This window comes from Caloenas nicobarica, chromosome 1 (genome assembly GCF_036013445.1).
Source record: "Caloenas nicobarica isolate bCalNic1 chromosome 1, bCalNic1.hap1, whole genome shotgun sequence".
NCBI classification, from domain to species: Eukaryota; Metazoa; Chordata; class Aves; order Columbiformes; family Columbidae; genus Caloenas; species Caloenas nicobarica.
Window position 1 is genome coordinate 120963468 of NC_088245.1, and position 20518 is coordinate 120983985.

The window sequence follows — 20518 nt, forward strand, 5'->3', positions numbered from 1 at the left end:
TCTCTATATAGAATTAGCTCTTTCCCATATCCTCTTCCTCTCCTTCATTTGCTGGGCACCTGTAACTGCACCCTGTGTTTGCATGTGAGCCAATCTGCAATTTTATTCTCACATCCATAGAGTTAGCCAAGACTGTATCCCAGATTATGTCTTCTTTCTCCCTGTGTCCTTGCCTTACAGAAGACATGCCTGCTATCCCACTGAAAGCCACACAGAGCTTTTTTTCCTTTTCACTGTTAATAAGTTGCCCTAAACATCCTAACCCTAGAGGTCATTCAGGGTATGGTGACCTTCACAGCCTAACACTCAGCAGGGTCATTGTCCTTTTAATCTTATCCTCTTGTCTTTTGGTCTTTTTGTTAGGAAAAAAAAAAAAAACACTTTAGTGGTTAGGTTTCAGCTCTTCATCCTCTGTTTGAGAGCCCTAAGGGAGACAGAGGTGGGCACAAGGATTTGCATTAGTAGCATGCCTCCTGCCCTCCTCCAAAATGGTCCTTGCTGAAGGATCGTGAAGCCCTCTGAACACACAAGTCAGTACTTAAATACAATAATGATAAAAAAATAGTGTGATTATTCAGGTTAGAATCACTTACCAGTCAGATCCAGCAATTTCTTCTGTTAGTATATGTCCCCGGTGGGCAAAACTGTTGCCTCTGCTTTTCCCAGCCAGATGAAGAAGTAGTTTTCCTGCACAATAATTTGTCTGCATTGGTCTTATAAGGATAGGCAGGGTCCTGTCCTTCTAGCTGGCTCCATAATATGGTCTGTTTCCGTATGAAATCATGCTAATGCTGAGCCAGTGGTAACATAAATAAAGTCAGACTTGTATCTTGGTTACCACTGGAAAATTTCTAGTTATTTTGCTGAACAAAAAGGGAAAATGGAAGCTCTGTGGTGTTTGTAATTCAGGGCAAACAGCCTAAAAGATGTGCTCTGTCTGGAGTTTGCTTTTCTGCTCTCCTCCACAGACCAAATCAAAATAGGAAATTTTACCTGTGTGCAACAGCTGTCTTTTTTGATACATCGTGGTTAATTATTCTCTATTAGAGCTACAGTGGATTCTAATTTCCAGTCTTTTTAGTCTACTGAACAAGTCCAGAAATTATGTGCAGAGTTTTTCTCTTAATATTTCTCTAACAGGTTTTCTTTTTTCTTTACTGGAATTTATATTTTAAAATAGTAAGTCCTTTAAGAACTGAGATCAGACAATGCATGAACATAGTTGTGAAAGGTCTGCTTGCATGAGACCTACATTTTTGCCTGCCTTTTATATCCATAAATATTATTGGCTTATTTGGGAATGAAATATTTTGTGGTGGATATTGATCATAGTCTCTTGGCCACATTTTTAATATGAGTTAAGCTACCTTATTGTTTGAAAGAGTGAGAAAGGTTATGTGCATAGCACATACACATGTAATAATTAATATGTCTATGACCAAAGCAAAGTTCCAAATTTCATCTAGAATAAGAACATCGTGAAATCATGTAGCCTTTCAAAATAAAATTAAAACCAAGGCCATTAACATGCTATAGAATTCCCCTAATACCCCTTATAGTGTGTTTTTCCAAAAATTATTTTGTCCAGCCAGGAATCCCTGGTTTCAAAATCTTTACCGTTTTTTAACTCCCACCCTCCAAAAAGTCCTTGTGACTTTGAAAACGTAATGAATTTGTTTCTCTGTCTTTCAATGAACATACAAAGCAGAGTATTTTAGAACAGTATTTTGCCTCAGTTTTTCAGCCATTGCCCTTGCTAGAAGTCATTTGCAGCTGAGTGATAAAGCACAGTAAAATAATCATTCAAAAGAGTCCACACCACATATTGGAATTGGGAAATGTTACTTTGCTATTTTTTGCTATTTGCTTCATTTCAGGTGATTGCAAATGAACCTTGGGAATTATTTTGTGGTTTGGTTTGCTTTGTTTTTAATTATAATATAGACAACGTAGGAGCTTTAAATAAGAGTCTGCTCCAGGGACACCCCAAAGATATGTTTTTACCATCTTTTAAATATATAAGTACAGAGTACAAGAAAGTATGCCACTGGAATCGTATTTTCTGTACCTGAATATATTTTAAATGCCTCCTCTGCAAGAACCAGCTCAAGGCTTCTCAAGTATGTAGGCAAATCCCAGTTTAGCTGGTCTCTGGATGCGAATCCAGACTGGGCTGTTCCTGCCAAGGCACAGTTTAAGAAGTAAAAAAGTGAAGGGAAGTGAACTGGGGATAGAGGAGCCAGGGTCGGGTGGGTGTTCTTGAAGAGTGAGACATGGCAGCTGCAGAAGGGGGCTGTTCCTCCCATGGCATCTGCTGCCGTAGCCCCCAGCTCTTGGGGACAGCCTGCCTGGCTTCCTGGGATTCTGCCTCCGCATGGGGGCAGGAGGACAGCGGCTGATTTGCTGTCACCACCAGCTTGTTGTCTCAGGTGGTTTCCCACTTTGCCTGGACTCAGCATCAAAGCACATGTGGTTCTCTGCAGCAAAGTAAGAGGCTGTCAGAGTGTGATATTTACTAACCACGATTTTCCCTTACCGTTACTTTAATTCCTCCCCCAGTGGCCCCCATCAGGTTTCAAAGTCCATGCAGTACTTTGTATTTTTGTACTTAAAGGACTGGAAATGGGACCACATATACCCTTCACAAAGTCTTGAAGTTAAAAGCATGTGGAGAAGATACAAAGATACTGTGAGTTTTGAGTAGGAATGCACAGCCAATATCTTTAAAAGTCAGATCTACTTTTTATTATTTGATTATTACTTTCAATAGAAGTTGATTTTTTGTAGATGTACCCTTCCTAAGAGCCACAGCTGTAATTTCTTGCATGCTTATGTTTTTACTGAGTGAATACCCCAGGCTGCACAAAAGAATCTATGCACTGAAAACGTAGATGCCTGATGACTGAAAAGGCAAGAAAGGAGCTGGCTAATCAATTACTCAAATTGACATTGGCTTTCCCAATAGCATACTGGCAGATTGTGCTTTCACTAAGCCAGACATAAACAGCATGGCAAGCTCAAAAATATAACCCATCTTGGTGCCACATATGGACGTCGAGGCTACTGATGCATGCAAAATCATTTGTTTAACTACTGGCTGACATATTTCTAATGAGACAGACAGTATATTGCTGTAAACTGGATGTGGTTTTGCCTTCAGTGTCTCAACTTTTTTGCTGGCACCTAGAGAGCAGAAAAGCCACTATGGTCATCTTTCATTGAACTTGGTATTTAGGGTTTTGTCTAAATATTCACATAAAATTTACTTGTCCCATTTGTTTACCGTCACAATTTTAATTTCTGGATTGATAACTTGCACAGTGCCTCTACCTATTCGCTCTCAAGTGTATCCTCCCAGGTGTGGCTACAGTTCATGAAGTCGTATCTAAGTGAATTTTAAACTAAATAGCCCAGGTACTGATTACACTATCACCTGAGTAGCTTGAATTCAGCATGAACTGTTTCTTTAATCTCTCCAGTTCCAAAGAGGAACCTGCTGCAGCTGCCCTGTGAACAGTACCTGAGCTACCTAAGTCGAAGACCACTTGAAAATGTCAAAATGGTTGCAATCACACCTACACCCAGGCAACTATGATGTAGATATACTCAAAAAGAGATTGGTGTGTCAGCTAGGAGTAAAAGGAGTTGATTAGCATGTGGAGTTTCTTTGTGAGGCATAAGTCTTAGCAAGGTGGGTACATGTGATGAGAAAATACTTAGGTGGATATTTGTTGATTTATTGTTCAGTATTTATGTTATGGTGGACTTCCATCATGCTGCCTGCTGCACAAAACTGTAAATCACATCAGCCTCTTCCTCCAAAATTTTTCAAAGTTAAAAAGCCTAAGTCACAAACAGAGGACTATTTCTGATGGGATACACACACACCTCTGGCGAAGGCATTCTGCCAGATGTCTGTTAGATACATAAATATATGTGCCAGGTGCTACGCAAGTGTGCTGGTCTGAGACACTTTTCTTATTTAGTCGAGCATAGAAAGCTGGAGTATTAAGTTATATGTTGGTCTTGCCATGTTAAGTTATTTTTCCAGAGTAGAAGAAAAGGCTCATCTGTCAGTTAGACTGCAGATAGAAATTCCTGTGTCTTTGCCCATTTATCTTCTGTCAAGGGAATAAATTGCTCCTGAAGTTCAAAACGTTCAGACCTCTGAGAAGTATGGAGAATGTGTTGGCTTCATTCTAGTTGAGTAGTGCAGGGATAACAATCATAATTGTTAAAGTAACACATTTATGGCTTTCCATTCCTCTGATAGGGGACATGAAGTAAGACCAGAGAAATGGTTGCCACCTGGAAAAAATCCAGTGAGATCATTTCCAAGTAGTCATGAGATGCCTCAGTAAGGCATGATGTTGGATCCCAGTCACCACTACTGAGATATTACAGATTGCTGGCTGGGTCACAGTAGCAAACTGTAGTACATAAAACTCTGGGCTAGTCAGTCAAAAAATGCAAGAGAATAAATATTGGCATATTGCTTAGTGAATGAAATCATTCTAATGGCTCCCATTGAAAACTGCTGTTGTTCTTTCAGATCCAGCGAATTCAGCTCCATCTATTCTAGATGGGTTTGACCACCGTAAAGCCATGGCAGGACAGCGAGTGGAGCTGCCTTGCAAAGCATCAGGGCACCCCGCACCAAAGTATCGTTGGCTGAAGGACAATATTCCCTGGGAGCCTGACAGCAGGTTTCGACAGACGGTTACAGGTCTGCTGATTGAGAACACGCGTCCCTCGGACTCAGGCAACTACGTCTGTGAGGTGTGGAACAACTATGGGACTGCCGAGATGATAGGGCGTCTATATGTAACACGTAAGTCCTGGACTGAGTGAAGCTCTCAGGCCACTTTTTGCCTGGGTGTTTGCATCAAGGAAGATGTTGCTGTATCTTGCTGTACCTTCTGTTTTGTTACTTCACCTTAGCAATGCTTAAACTTCTCAAAGTTGTGGAACAACAGAAAGTAGGCTCTGTGGAGATGAGTTAGTTGGACAATTGAGCGATCAGAAGTGCAAATGGATGCAATTCATAATGTAGGTATATAATTTATCACATGGAGGATATGTAATTTAGAAGCTTGAATTGGATGCTTAAAAAGAAATTGCAAATGTTCTCATGAATAAAGCTGCCAAACTCTCATTGCCATGACTCATGCTGTTCACTAATATTGAATACTCATACCTGCCCTCAGTAGAATATTCATGTGTGAATATTCTGAATGTTTCACAAATTCTACAAAGATAATTATTACTCAGAAGCACTGCACTGGAAAATTGTTATTCTTCTATTGTTGAAAAAAAGTTACTTCCTGGAATAGAAATAATGCTTTGTGAACTAACGTTTCCACCTATACAGCATGACTAGCAATCTGGAATAGAGAAGCTTGTGAACATTTCAGGCCATAAAAATGTCTTCACAAGTAATTACATAGAATGTATTTGGGCAACATAAAACTGAGATCAAAGATCAGTAATTCATAAATTATAACAGAGTTTACTTCTAAATGTATTCATAAAAATTAGTTTAATTCAGTCTGCCTTGTATGACACAAAGTCAAGACTTCCAGAGATATGATGCAATGTGATACCAAAAGTAACGTCAGTGACTGGTGGTAGACTTTCCTTACTGACTGTCCTGGTTTTGGCTGGGATAGAGTTAATTTTATTTGCTAGTATGGGGCCCTGTTTTGGATTTGTTCTGGAAACACTGTTGATAATAAAGGGATGGTTTAGTTACTGCTGGGCAGTGCTCACACAGAGTCAAGAATTTTTCTGCTTTCCACACCACCCCAGCAGCGAGTAGGCTGGGGGTGCACAAAATGTTGGGAGGAGACACAGCCGGAATAGCTGACCACAACTGACGCAAAGGGATATTCCATACCATATGATGTCATACTCAGTATATAAAGCTGGGGCCTTTGTCTCAACCCACAAGTTTTCTCACTTTTGTTCTTTGAATTCTGTCCCCCATCCCGCTGGGAGGGGAGTGAGCGAGCGACTGTGTGGTGCTTAGTTGCCAGCTGGGGTTAAATCACAACACTGACTCAGTGGTAAATCAGCCAGTAGATATCTTCTGGATCAGGCTGGCAGGAAGCAACGGTGGACTGAAGGAGTTTTATCCTCTTCTGCAGGGAAGGATGTGGTTCATTTTCTTGCATCATCATGGCTCTGAGATGTTGGTGGTGCCCTTGAGTGTATCTATTTTGTTTAACGAGTCACTGAGAGTTTTGACCTTTTGTGGTTTTTTGGACAGGAAATATAGAGATGTTCAGTGACTTGCAACGTGCGTATGAGCACAAATTAACTACTGTTCTGGACCATTGTAGAGGAAAGATGTGTTCCATAAGTGACTGGATCCAGAATGACTGAGGCCATTCACTTGTGTGGTTTTTTTCTAGGCCTCTGTTCCCAATGGGCCACTAAAGATTTATTCCAACCTGTGTGTTATAAGATCTTCAGTAAAGTGAATGAGTTAGCTGAGGAATTTTTTTTGATGTGTATAAGCATGTACATACGTGTATGTATGCATGTATGCATGCTGGTAAAAAAAAATAAATAGGATACTTTGTATTTAGCATCAGAAATTATATAAATGGTGATAGTACTCCCCTATCTTTATAAGGAAGTCAAGCCAATGTACAAAGCATGAGATGAGATCTGCATTCAGTAATACTGATAACTGTTAGGTGGCAAGACGAAGATTGCTCTTCTGACAGTTACATTTATAACTTTTCTTCAACACTGTTCATCCTCTGTTTTACAATATAAAACTTACATTACCTATGTCTTACTGTTTCTTAAGGCTGACTTGAAAATCTTGTAGTCTTCCCCTGCTGAAGCCAAAAATCTAGTGAGTCCGCACTAAGAAACCCATGGGATAGATCCCATGGATATCTATAGGTGCACCTATGTTAACATTTTAGCATGGGTCTTCCACTCTTAATAGCTAATCTCCTGGTCATTGATATTTACTGTGCTTGTTCACATCGGGGAGTAGTTTTGGAACAGGTAAACTGGGTTCCTTTTACAAGAAATTAAACATGAAGATGAGCTTCAGGAATGCACCTAATGCACCAATTTGATGGTCCACACTGACCTAACGTAAAGTAACATCCTACCCTCCCAAAACATGTCTAGTGCCATTGTTAGGCCCTCAGCACCAGTGCTGTTACTCAGCAGATCTGCTCCTACTGTTCGTTTAGGCATGGTCTAGAGTATTATATCATGTCTTAAATAGGTTATCCCTATAGATGTATGTTTTGTGTCATGGATGTTGGAGATGAGAATGCTTTTTTAGAACAAATATAGACATCTGTTGGTTTGTTTTGGTTTGGTTTTTGTTTGTTGTTGTTTTTCAGAAGGGTATGGCTATGATTTTTGGTTTTCTCCTTAGTTAAGAGTTAATTTGCTACTCACATGTAAATGCACATGTATACTTACTGTTATTTATTTCCCTTTCCCTCTCCCTTATTTTGATTTAAATTTCCAGAACCACTAAAAGCCACGATCAGCCCACGGAAAGTAAAAAGCAGTGTTGGTAGTCAAGTGTCCTTGTCCTGCAGTGTGACGGGAACTGAGGACCAGGAGCTCTCCTGGTATCGTAATGGTGAAATCATCAACCCCGGTAACAATGTTCGGATCACTGGCATCAATCGGGAGAACCTTATTATGGATGGCATGGCCAAAAGTGATGGTGGAGCTTACCAGTGCTTTGTGCGCAAGGACAAGATGTCTGCTCAAGACTATGTGCAGGTGGTACTAGAAGGTCAGTCACTACCTGTTTAGCAACTCTGGTCTCCATAATAATTTATATGGCATCTTTGGTGCCATCATGCTATAGTGAGGAATAGAGGACCCTAAACGAGAGAAGAGGGTACTTATAAATTGTCAGTGGGTTTTATTGTGCCCCATTCTGAACAAAAACTAATGGAATGAAAAAACTGATTTGAAAACAAAAATTACTCCTGAGCAGTCCTTCCAGTCATTTTTTTTTTTCTTTTTGGTTCAAGTGGATGGTGGTAGTGCGAGGTTTTTTTACATTAGCTTTTCAGTAATACATGAGAGAAGAGGTCTTTATTCAACTCCAAGCATCATCTGGGCATGGCTTTTCTGATTGGGTGTACTGGCTGAAGGCTTGGAGATCATCTTCACTAACTGACACAATGTTCCACATGATAATCAAGTGAGGAAATTTATCCATTTGTACAGAGCCAGTTTACTAATGAGGCTGTAGTGCAGTCATGGCATGGACACTCTTTTTAGAGTCTTTATAGAAAAAGAAGAGATCACCTGCCTGGACTGAGTTACCTCGGCAACCATCTCCTGTGACTAAGAAAGCCTAAAGAGCATATTGATAATCTATCATGATGTCGAGAGAGTGCGGGTTATCAGAGAGCAACAGCAGGAATGATTTCAAAGACACTCAGGTCTCACTGGGAAAATAACATCTGCTTTCGTCTCCAAAAAAAGCCTGTCACTTGAATTAAAAAAAATAGAGGAGAAGGAGTGGCAGAGGTACATAGTGTGCACACTTACAGATTTATTGGTCCTTTGTCAGCTTTCTTTCAGGATAAAAAGCTTTTTTTTCATTGCTGCTGTTTTGTTTTCTGAGGGATGACAGTATCTAATACCCAGCAAAGGAAAGGAAGAGAGTTAGAGATGAAAATAAATAAATAAATTAGAACTCTGTCACATAACCAATGGGACAGAAATGAAAAGAAGATGGGGACAGAGGATAAAATTATGAAATCAAAATCAAGTGCTCCCTCAGGGATGCTGAGGTCTTTCAGCAGCCTGAGAGTGGCAGTGCCTTATGTTTTCTATTATGTGGCAAGAAAGGGAATTTCACGGCCCCATTTTTACTTCTGCCGTGATTCAGCATGTTTTGTGGGGATTCTTGCACAGATCGTGCCAGTTCCCTCAGTTTCCTTGGTGAAGTTGCACTGAAATTGCAGTGGAAGAACTGAGCTTTCCAGGGCAGTTCATCATGGTTCAAGCCTCCCAAACATCTAGGTAATACATAGCAGAGTGTACGTGAAGAGGGGGTACACAGTGTGCACAAATAGTACATCACACAGAGCATGAGACTTGTCAGCCTTGTCCTGTCATCCTCTGTCCTCTGCAAAAGTGAAAGGAGTTGTTCTCAAAGGGCTTCGTGTACAAGGTGAGTTTTCAAAGTGTCTTTGGCCCCTCTCTAGGCAATAAGGAGCCTTTTCCTTCTGTTTCTTGCAGACACATGCTGTAGGAACACTGAAGTTAGCTTACTTGCCACTTGTGACTGCAGCACTGTCATCCAAACTTTGGACTGGATTGCTTTCTGTGTTCTGCATACTGAGCTTGGTGTGTGGCCTTTTGTTCCCCGTTACACTGAAATTCCTTCTAGATATACCTTCGAAAGTATGATTTTCAAAGGAGAACAAAGATGCATTGCATGATCTCAGAAAGGACTTCCTAACTAATAGCAGAGTGCCAGCACTCCTCAACTCCGCTCTGAACTCTCTGGATAGGTGTTATTTAATACTGCTTGCTACTTATAATCTCAAAGCTTCTGTCTCCATCAGTTAACTTTATTTACTTGCCTGGTAGAGGCTGAGTAATTTGTGACACAGATCACAAGAGAAAACATTTGAATGCTCTCATTTCAGAGGAATATTTATCTGTAGCAAAAAAGGGCCACAGAAATAAACTGGCATCACTGCTGTTACTGGCAATCTGTATTCAGAAAAGCTGAATTTAATAGTTTTCTAAACGGGGTATTGTGGGTCAGGACTAAAATGCGTTGGCACAGCTGTGTGAAATTAGCCTATGCAAGTTATGCCTGGCTCTTGCCAACAGAATTCATCCTTAGCTTTCCAAGGACCTGAAATCCATCAGAAGAAAAATTTCAAATGGGTTGAGGCTTTGCTGTTTGTCTTTTGTGGTGAGCTGTGTATGGCTTTAACACTTTTCCACAAGAACCTGACAGTTCATATAGCTGTTCAGAGCCCCGATCCATCTATCCAAGTGCTTTTCCTTCAGCAGAATTAGTACTAGGTTTCTCAGAAGGTGAAAAAGAAACCTGCAGTAAGCAAAGGACTGTTTAAGTACTTTACCACCAAAATTTGTTTCCCTCTCTCGATAATTAGAGTTACATCCTGGCACACAATTGTTTGCATCACTTCTAAAAAAGTTCTTGGCTCATGTGATAGGGTCAAGGATAAAGGGAGCAAGGTTTACACCATGTAAGTACTATTCTCCTGCTTTTCTTTCCCTTGGCAGATGGAACTCCCAAAATCATTTCTGCCTTCAATGAGAAAGTGGTGAGTCCAGGAGAGCCAGTCTCCCTTATGTGCAACGTGAAGGGGACTCCTCTGCCTACAATCACTTGGACTCTGGATGAAGATCCCATTGTGAAGGATGGCAGTCATCGTATCAGCCAGATTATCACCTCTGAAGGCAACGTGGTCAGTTACCTGAATATCTCTAATGCTCAGGTCCGAGATGGTGGAGTTTATCGCTGTACTGCTAACAACTCTGCTGGAGTCGTCCTGTACCAGGCTCGAATAAACGTAAGAGGTGCTTGTCAAATCAGCTCCTCAAAAAAACACACATAACTCATTGTAGTGGGGAAGAAGATTGTTGCATGTGATGAAATGAGTCTCGGAATGCCAAAACCAACTTACTGGTTTTCCTCTCCTTTTCTTCCTCCCTCTCTTTTCCCACCTTGCCTCTTCAGCCCCATCTAAAAAGTGTATGGTATGGTAAAACGTTGGAAGAACACTTTGGCTTGTGTTCTATAGTCTATTTTTCCTATACTCATCTCTATTAGTATACGGTTTTCTTACTTTAGTCCTGCTATGCATGGGGTTTTTTCCTTTCCTTTCCTCCTTTACTTGACCAACATTCATTGTAGTTATTCATATATAGAGTACTTTAGCTTGTATTTCTAGCTGTACGTGGCATAATACCCATCCTTATGGAATTATACTTTGTACACATTTAAAAAAAGCTTTGTCAGTGTTCTCATGTACAACAGGATTCTAGCTTTGTATCTGTTCTAGTATTTCACATTAATTAAATGATCCTCAGCCTTTTAATTTTAATGCAGCAAAGATTTTATCAAGCAAATGTTAGATAATGCAAACATATATCCCCATATCATTAGTATGTATGCTTCAGGGTGAGGAAAAACTAGAGCATATAAAGATTAGGGAAACTGCTTAAGTAGCTCTTAAAAGCAAAAACTGTCAAACGCTAGGAAGTGTTGTGTGAGTCACATCTGTAACTCGTTAACATTTGTATATTCAGAAAAATTTTATGCATGTTTTCTCAAGTAAATGTGCCTTTAAATTGTTTTCAAGAGCTTCTTTTTACCTTTCTAGGACCAGCAAGCATTCGACCAATGAAGAACATCACAGCAATAGCTGGACGGGACACCTACATCCACTGCCGTGTGATCGGCTACCCATATTACTCCATCAAATGGTACAAGAACTCTAACCTGCTACCATTTAACCATCGCCAAGTGGCATTTGAGAACAACGGGACACTGAAGCTTTCAGATGTGCAGAAGGAAGTAGATGAGGGTGAATACACGTGCAATGTCCTCGTTCAACCCCAGCTGTCCACCAGCCAGAGTGTGCACGTGACAGTAAAAGGTGAGGCTAACTCGGAAGACCAGATCCAAGCTAATAGCCGTGTCATTTATAGAAATGCAGAATTGTACACAAAGGATTGTGCCGGCAGTTAGATAATGAGCACTTAAGGTTAATCCAGATTTGCGTTTATTTTTAATGATGATATAGATGCTAATCAGTCACTGTGTCTTGTTCGCTCTTGACTTTTACCCTCCTTTGTTCAGCTAGCAAAGTATTGCTTTCTAAGTGAGAGTCTTGCAGAATCAAGCTGTCTATGAGCAGTTTTCACTACAACAACTAAGTCAGTAGATTAATATTTTGTTACCTAGGTTTCACTGGTGACTCTCTGCTGGATGACAAATTTAACATTTTCATTAGCCATTGACTTTCCAGCTTTTAAAAAATAAGATGAGAATTGTAACCTATGTGTTTCTGCCAATAAGCAGAAACAGGAAATAAAAGTATTAACCTTGATTTCCTCTTCTTAAGTGTGCTTTTCTGAGTGTTCTTGGTGCTTAGAAAGGTAGCACTGTAAATAAATGTGACTTGAAATTCTAATAGGATGCTTCAAATAGTCCCAAACGAAGTTGTTCAGATGACAGACCTGAAAGACTTCAGCAATAGATGAGAATAGGAATTTTTTAGCATTGTATTCTGATATTGGTAATGTTCAGACCTATTCACAAGGGCACAAAAGACAGAAAAACTGATTGCGGTAATGCATACTTTTGAGCAATGAGGTCACTGAATGGTGCACTTCATGTGAACCTGTAGGAAGAATTGAGGTATAATTTCACTGTTCCCTAAGTTCTTAGAAACTTTTCCTGGACTTTTTATGAGGGAAGAGGAGAGAAAGGAAGGAAGCTTGATTTCTATATCTGTTCTCAGATAAGACACAAAGGACAACACTAAGGTAAAATAACTTTGTTACAGACATCTGATCTTTTAACTTTTTCCTCTTCTGTTTGTTCAGCCCTTTCTTGTTTTCAGTCTGGAGTGATGTAATAGCTAATTATTTGAAGAGATTAGGAGATTAACTTTAAGCCACCAGCAATTTGGACTCTGAAAGGCATGATATCTCACACACTTGAGACCATCACAGGCACTGGTTATACACTGCAGCATAAAAAGCTAATTTCACCATTTCTTTTCATGTATGTGGTAGCTTGCTTGACTTTACAATAATACCACAGATCTGTTGATGCAGTTTAGGAGCTGAATACCAAATAAGAAATTGTCTTGCTGCTGCCCTAGCAGTTCACCATGGTAAATCTAACGGGGAACACTGCCTCCTAAGTGATATTATTCTTCCAATGACTATCAAAATTAATGTAGCCAGACAAAAAAAAAATACAGCAGTCTATCCTTACAGCTTGGGAATTTAGATCATATTGACTGGTATCTCAGGTGAAATACTGTTCATTTTGTTTGTTTGTTTGTTTGTTTTTCCCATTAGGTTACAATTTCAAACTCAAAAATTCCTCCCACAGAAAGCAGATTTCCAGCTCTGTCAGTTTTAATTGACCTGTAGCTTTCGTCAATTATTTGACTTCCATGAAGGGATTCTACTGTATTTCTGGATATTCCGCTGTCAGGGCCATTGGCTAGTCAGAAATCTCAGAGAGTGACTGCGAGTACTCTGATTAACTTGCATAAACATGTGGCACATTTGAAAAGCGCCAGTAGGCCGAGCTGCTGCTGCACTGTGATACAGCCTCATGCTGCATTTGCTCCACAAGACAGATGCATCGGATCAGTGCACGTTGCACTGTGAAAAGTGATCTGTGGCACGTGCAAAGGAGACACGTCAGTGTGGCTATTGGTCTGGAGTTGTCAAAGTTGACAGCAAAGTGCCCTGGCTACTTCAGCATGCCCTGGCCTTGACAAGACATTGCTATTTAAAAAAAAAAGGTTAATATCCTGTCCTCATATGCTAAGACGGGAATGTCAAAGGTGAGGTTTGTATGTCAGACCTGAACAATTCTCAAGGTTCTGCTATTGTAGCCAGAAGTCAGCATTGCCACAGTGCTTTTTTAGATGGCTATGTATTGTTTTCTTCTATAACTGCATAATGATTTTATCTAACATATTAACAGGCAGTCAAAAGTAGCCTGTTACTTCAAAATATTGTTTTTGCTGTCTTTCCCTTTTATAGATTCCAAAGTTAATGTGCTGAGTTTTCAGGCACTATGATTCCGAGAAATATAAAATAAGCCCAGCTTGCATACTAGAGGTTTGAAGTGCCCTGAAATATGAAATTATAATGGGGTTAATATCACTGCCTACATCTCCTTATTTATAGTTCAGTTTCTCATGAAATCAGTATACTTATTTCTTCTCCAAAGAAACAGAGGGATAACTATTGCCACTTTCAACATCATGAGTCCTTTGGTTTGTTCTCATTTCTGCTACAAGCTTCCTAGGTCACCTCAAACCAGTCATCTGGAGGGTGATTCAGAATAGATGATACTTAATGAGTGGTTACTTGGTGTTTTGTTTCCTCCATGTTCGGTTCTGAAGACATAATTATCAATTTCCTCGTGAGCTTTTCTGAGATTATAATCTCTGTGGTATCAAATTGTTTCAGAAACAATGCATTCATTTTTAAAACCCACCTGGGTGATCAGGAGCACATTGGCAAATAGCAGCTGAGGCATAGACTGAACTTTAAAGCATCCACAAATTTTTGTATGTTCAATTTCAGAAGCCTGCAGCTTGATTTTTCCAGTTCACTTGTTGTTATATAGCATGTTCAAAGCTCTGCTCCCATTTAAATGAAGTTGCTTCTCAGAGTTTGTTTTCCTTCTTCAGATCACTCACATCGCCCAGCTTAGCAACCCCCTGGGAAAGACAAATTTAGTAAAATTATCTGAGAGATCTGTGGCAAAGGTGGATACAGAATTTGGTTCTACAGGGCAGTATCTGTCTGCATTATGCATAAAACTGGCCTTTTTTTGTTGCAGTCTTCTGCCACATTTACTGACCACTTTCCAAACTCTCCAGTATATGAAGCATCCTTGTTCTGTCTTGAACAAGGACTTGCTAAAAGCAGCATCCAAATACAGATATGCAACAGCATGAGCATGTAATTAAATACAAGAGGCTGCACATAACAGAGAATTTTGAGATTTACAAACATCCAAATGAAAGCAAAATCTTGAGGACATTCTTCAGAAACTACTGTAAGATCTCAGGAGAACAGAAAGATTATTGATGATAACTTCAAAATGAAATCCTGGCTGCCAGAGAGCCCAAGAGTGGGGCTTATAGAGCCTTGCTATGCAGCCTCCCACCTGTCAGGCTGTCAGGAAACCAAAAACTTGGGAGCTGGGCAGTTACACGCTATTTGACCTTAGGCCAGCTACTTCTTTGCATTACTGATCAGAAGAATCAATTAAACACCACACAAAATCAGTTGTCTCATTTTTTAGTAATAACTGGTACCCTTGTCTGCATAGCCACCTACCTCAGAGATCTGTGGACTCCAGGTAACTCTGTCCCACAGAGATGTGGCATGCCACCCCCTCATCATCCCTTGCCTGTCCTTTGTCTCTGTCTCAAAAACTGCATCTTGGAAGCCAGCAGTCCCATAAACTGGCTGGTGGGACCTGAGTGGATAAGATGCCAGGAAAACATGCAGGTTTCTGCTTGGCAGACATAGCTCTGTTGGAACTGTGCCTGAGCCCTAACAGAGCTTTTTGGAAATCAAGCCATCTTGGCATTATTATTTTTATATTTAGACAAATGAATTGGCCAGTCCTGAGTTCTGACAAAAAAAACCCATGAAAACTATTCACCCTGCAATGCATACCTAATGGGAAGGAGGCTACAAATGTACTTACAAGCTTAATTTCTGGGATTTTATACCTGTCGACCACTTGACTTTATAACCATAATAATACTCTTTGAACATGTTTTGCTTTGGCCTGTGTTAAATGCTATTTTCTTTTTAGCTTTTTTTTTATTATTATTTGTAAAATAAACTGAACCTCCTTTCCTCCCCCTCCTGCAAAGTGGAAATAGTTACTGCCATCCTCAGAAGTAATCATTGAGATTAGCCATGCTAAGGATACTGCATAGGTCTTTGCCAAGAACAGAATTATTCTTAACAGTACTAGTTTCTTACTCTGTATTTGGCCCAGATGTAGTGGTTTGCCACTGTGGTTCATATACATCTGCTGACAGCAGAGGACTGTTGAAGTTAGGCATCCCAGGGAGAAGAATATTCTGCAGAATATGTAGAGTTTTGTGTTAATTCCTCCTAAGTATGACCTGTCCTCCTCAATCTTCTCCAGCTCAGCTTTGCCCAAGCTGTTAGTCACTGGAAAATTTCTTCTCTGGATGTGAGAAGTGTGGTGGTCTTGTCTATTTATTTATTTATTTGCTTTTGCTCAGGCTGCAAAATGTGGTCACACTTGTGAGGAGTTTTCATAGGGACAGCAAGAATGTCTGATGCTAGTGCCATCACCTGCCAAACCTGAAATCCATGCTGCTAACGGTAGGGCAGATGGGACTTCTCAGATTCTCATGATGCCTTTTCTTTACTTTTATGGTAGGATCAATATACACTGCATCCCTGTTTTTCCACTCTCCTACCTAGTTCTTGGAAATGGCCAAACAGTTGTAGCTGAAACTTTCCAGCTGAAACAACTCAGCCTGAGGCAGACACCTGGCCTGGAAAAATACTATCTAACCAGAAGTCAAACTGCAAGCAAACAAAAATAGCCTTATAATGAGAAGTGTTGACAAATAAAGAAAGAGGTTATATTACCTATCCTATCTGTAAGTTTCATATTTACATTGAAAAATAACCCTTCAAGTGGCATGATGGTAAATAATAATAGCAGTATCTCTTCTACAGCATTTTAGGAGATCTCAAAGCATTTTAAAACCAGAAATGAATCATTATCTGTGGGTTTTTTTATTATGTAATTTATAGTAATAGTTTTCCCAGCTGCAGTAAAAGCTATCAGTAGTAAGTGATGATTTTCTTTTCATCAGTCTCATGGGACACACTTCTCATGTAAACAGCCTGCTGCTATTCTCACTTCTCCAACAGAAATTAATTGGAAAAGAAACCCCTGAGAGGGAAGGGTGCAGCATTGTTAAAATAAAAATTGCAGTGTTCAAAAGGACTGTTTCTGATCTTGCAAAGCTTATGTATCTCATTGGTTTAGAAGGGTTCTCATTGCCTTATGCCAAAGTAATAGCACTTCACCTGTTGTGAACCATGTAATAGAATTCCATCAGACTGTTTCTTTTTAGAAAACAAGAAAACCAAACAGGGGTTATTTGTACATAATTTCATGTTGCAACTATTTGAATAGATTCTCCTCATCTTTCCTAGGAAGTATCTAGATTTTTCTGATATATAAGTTTTTGGTCAATTTGCATTGCAGATTAGTTCAGGGAGGGCTGGTTTAAATAGTGAAAAATATGCAGGCAGAAAAGGGAAAAAAAACATTAGCGGAAAACTTTCAAAGTTTCTTGGGACCATGGTGCATGCTGTCATCAAACTATCTGCTGATCTGTTTACAGTTTAGTCTGTGGCATGGATTATGGCGAGTGTGAATTCAGTTTCATGCACATATCTAAGACATAACTTATCTGTCCTACTGACTGAATTTTGCCAATAATTTGAGTCAGAAAAAACTTCTGGCCTTGATGTCCTTCAGATACTTCGTTCATTGTATCACCTCCTGACTTTCTTTCACTCTCCCATGCAATATTTTTGTGGATCTCTCCAAGCTTGTTGCAGCTTCTTCAGGAAAAAATATTCATGTCTCCAAAAGTGACTGGAGTTGTCATATGCAGGAATCATACAAGGGTCATGTGGTGAAGATGGATGAGAATGTACAGTCGTGCAAAACATCCTGCAAAAATCCACTTAACAGTCATTGTCAGGTCACATAATGGGCATGAGGACCTGTTATGGGGAGCGAGCAGTGGCAGCAGTCTGATTTAAGGAATGTTCACTTTGGTAGTGATATCTCCCATGTTAGAACCCCAGCATCTAACCCTTAAAAGTACCTGAAGAAAAGACTAAAACAGTCTGGTATTCAGTTTGTGAGACTTGACAGGTCTGTGTAAATTTTTTGCCATTCAACATACAACAACTCAAGGTTAGCCTTGCATTAAATTAGCTGACTTACATTCTTTAAAAGCTCATGAGTGTCATTACGATGTTGCAATCAAGTGTCTTATTTTGTAGTGGTACATTTAGAATATACTGTACTCCTAAAGACTTCACCTCTGACACTGCAGATAATGGTCACCCAAAAATGTATGTTAAAGTTGTTTCATTACAAACCTAGTCTTCAAGATGAGGAATTAGTATAAACAAATATAAGCCTTTTAACTTAAATCTAAAATAAAATTCACTAGATTTGTGCAGAGTCTTATATATTTTAAATACAATTTAAGTTGGTGTATGGATGTGTTTATTTATGAATTATGTAAACAGTATGAAATGAGCCTTAATACTTGAATAAGAGCCTCAGCAAAGGAGTTCAAGAGTATCTGTATGTTATGCTTGGGTTTATCAAAAACTAGCCCACTTCTCCCTCTTAAAATGCAGCTTTATTCACTTTGGTTCTGGAAGAAGGCATTTTCTTGCTTTTTAATGTATTTTGTCAATTATATTTGAAATACTTTCTTATGCATTTGTTAAATTTTTTCTTAACTTTTTAAGCACTTTACTGCATCAAGTTAGTGTGAGCTATTAGCGGTGTATGTGTCAGTGCGTATAGTAAGCACAAATATAAAGCAAGACTGTGCATGCACATGATAGTGCAGGTCTGGAGTATGCTGGCCTAATTTCAAATAATTATGTATAATAAACAGCATGCAAAAACAAGACAGTATCAGCCCTATGGAAACAAAAGGGTGATATAAAATCAGTTGCTTATGTATCCCAGGACTCTGGGATAAAGGTGAAAGGGCAGCTAGTGTGAAACAGGTCAAACTACTCATGGGAATGATTTTCAGAGCCAGAGATCATTCAGTTAAAGTCCTCCCTCATCTAAATCTGGAACTTTTGGCTACAGTGATTGTTGGTTTCAACTTTTCGCAGTGTTACCTGAGGACAAAGATCACTTTAGATCATGTAGGGGCTAAACAAGGGCAATAGCTCTGGACCAGGTTCCAAAAGCATAGTAAAAATAACTGTTAAGTGCTTCTGGATACATAGCCTACAAGTGAGGCTTTTTGTCAGGAGGCACTTGAACAATGAAGGTAACTGCTTGTTGTGTTAATACACTCTTGCAGCTGCTATCTCATCTTCAAATCAGTAAGATTTTTTTCTTTTAAAAATAAATAGCAAATGCATCTCCTTGGACAGGGAACTGAGCTTCCCACCATCCTATGTTTGCAGAGAAAAGGGCATGAACTTTTCCTCTTACAATGGAGGCTGAAAGGAGGTGGTTCAATAGATGGATGAGACATGACATAAAAGCACTCAGTTTCTACACAACACTTTACATCTTCTCCTATTTTGGAGGACCTCCCAGAACCGCATCAGGGACCCTGTGAGCTACCAGTATTGCATTGAAGGAGAAAGAGGTGGGGACTAAGGCAAAGGGTGAAGCTTTTCTCTTAAGCTCCCCTGGGGAATACACACCACAGCGTTTGCTCTGCCACACTTGGCAACAGCTCCTGACAAATTACCACAGCTTGTTGTGGTAAGATTTTGAAGTTGTTTGAATACAGGCTTAATTTTGGTAACTAATGAACCTACAAATAGAGGGAAATGTTGTGCAACAGCAGAGGCATTGAGGATTAGTTTGGTTTGGTTTTTTTTTTTTTTCAATGCATACAGTCAGAATGTCCTGAAGAATATAACGGTATTCTCTCTTTTCAAGACAAGATACATTAACACACAGTGAGGGAACGTGGTATGAGGCTCGGCTCAGTACATGCCATTAGCAGACAGTTCAGTGAATGACGTGCTCTACTGATAAGGCTCGGTACCTACAAGAAAGAAGCAGAAGAATCCAGTGCTTCAGCGACTGTGTGCAATTCCTCAGACCATCACCCACAAGGGATGGAGCTGTTTAGGAGAAACAGTTGATGGCTGAGAAAATTTACAGATAACTGAACCGTGGCTAGGGTTTTTGCAAAGACAAAATAGTTTTGGCTTTTGCACTCCCAGCGCATGAAATCTAGAGTCACACGGCTGCCTTAAGAGAGTACATAGTTGTGTGGTTACCACTGAGCATCAGCCAATGTACCTGTGTTGTGAGTATTCATTGCCAAAAGTATTTTATATGGTAGGCACAGCTCCTGCAACAGTTTTGTTGCAAGAAAATGCATTAGGGAGCCATTTCTAATGGTAAAGCAGAGATTGACTTTCATTTTACTGTGCAGAGCCATAGGAGAGGAACACCGTGTTCACAAGGCTGCGGCAGGAGACAGGCTATCTGCAGGATACTCTGTTTTAGTGAATCATCTCAGCAGTTTCTTCCAACATAACTCCCATGAATGGAGGGCAAGAAATTAAAGATGTTCCTCTGCTAATGGAGAGCAGCATGGAAACCCTCCTTGCCCTCCTTTACTGTAATCTCCCAGAGGTACAGGAGACCTTGCTAGGGCACAAAAACATAATTTAAATCTTCCTACATTAGCACTAATGAGGCTGGCCCATGCTCCTCTTCTTAAATAGACACTTAATTCAAGCACTCATCAATAAAGCATTCCCAAGACACTGAGCTTCACTGCATGCAGCAGAGATTTTCACTTTTGCCTGCTGTGGGTAGATGAAGAAACATCCCTTCTGTGTACACAAGCATGCATACACATACAGCCCTCTGTCTATATAGTTAACATGTAGCATCTTATATACTAAATACCATAATTTAACAAAAAAAATCAAATGCAAGCTCTGAAGTATG

The 20518-nt window shown here is 39.8% G+C and overlaps 1 protein-coding gene across 2 annotated transcripts in view; it reads left to right on the top strand.

The window, feature by feature from the left end:
- DSCAM (DS cell adhesion molecule) overlaps nucleotides 1-20518 on the top strand; it is a 400267-nt gene that overhangs the window by 215089 nt on the left and 164660 nt on the right. For both annotated transcript variants that reach the window (XM_065635636.1, XM_065635626.1), the window contains exons 4-7: nucleotides 4553-4831; nucleotides 7505-7780; nucleotides 10273-10569; nucleotides 11376-11651. In XM_065635636.1, coding sequence (XP_065491708.1) covers nucleotides 4553-4831; nucleotides 7505-7780; nucleotides 10273-10569; nucleotides 11376-11651 — 1128 coding nt within the window. The remainder of the gene's footprint in view (nucleotides 1-4552; nucleotides 4832-7504; nucleotides 7781-10272; nucleotides 10570-11375; nucleotides 11652-20518) is intronic.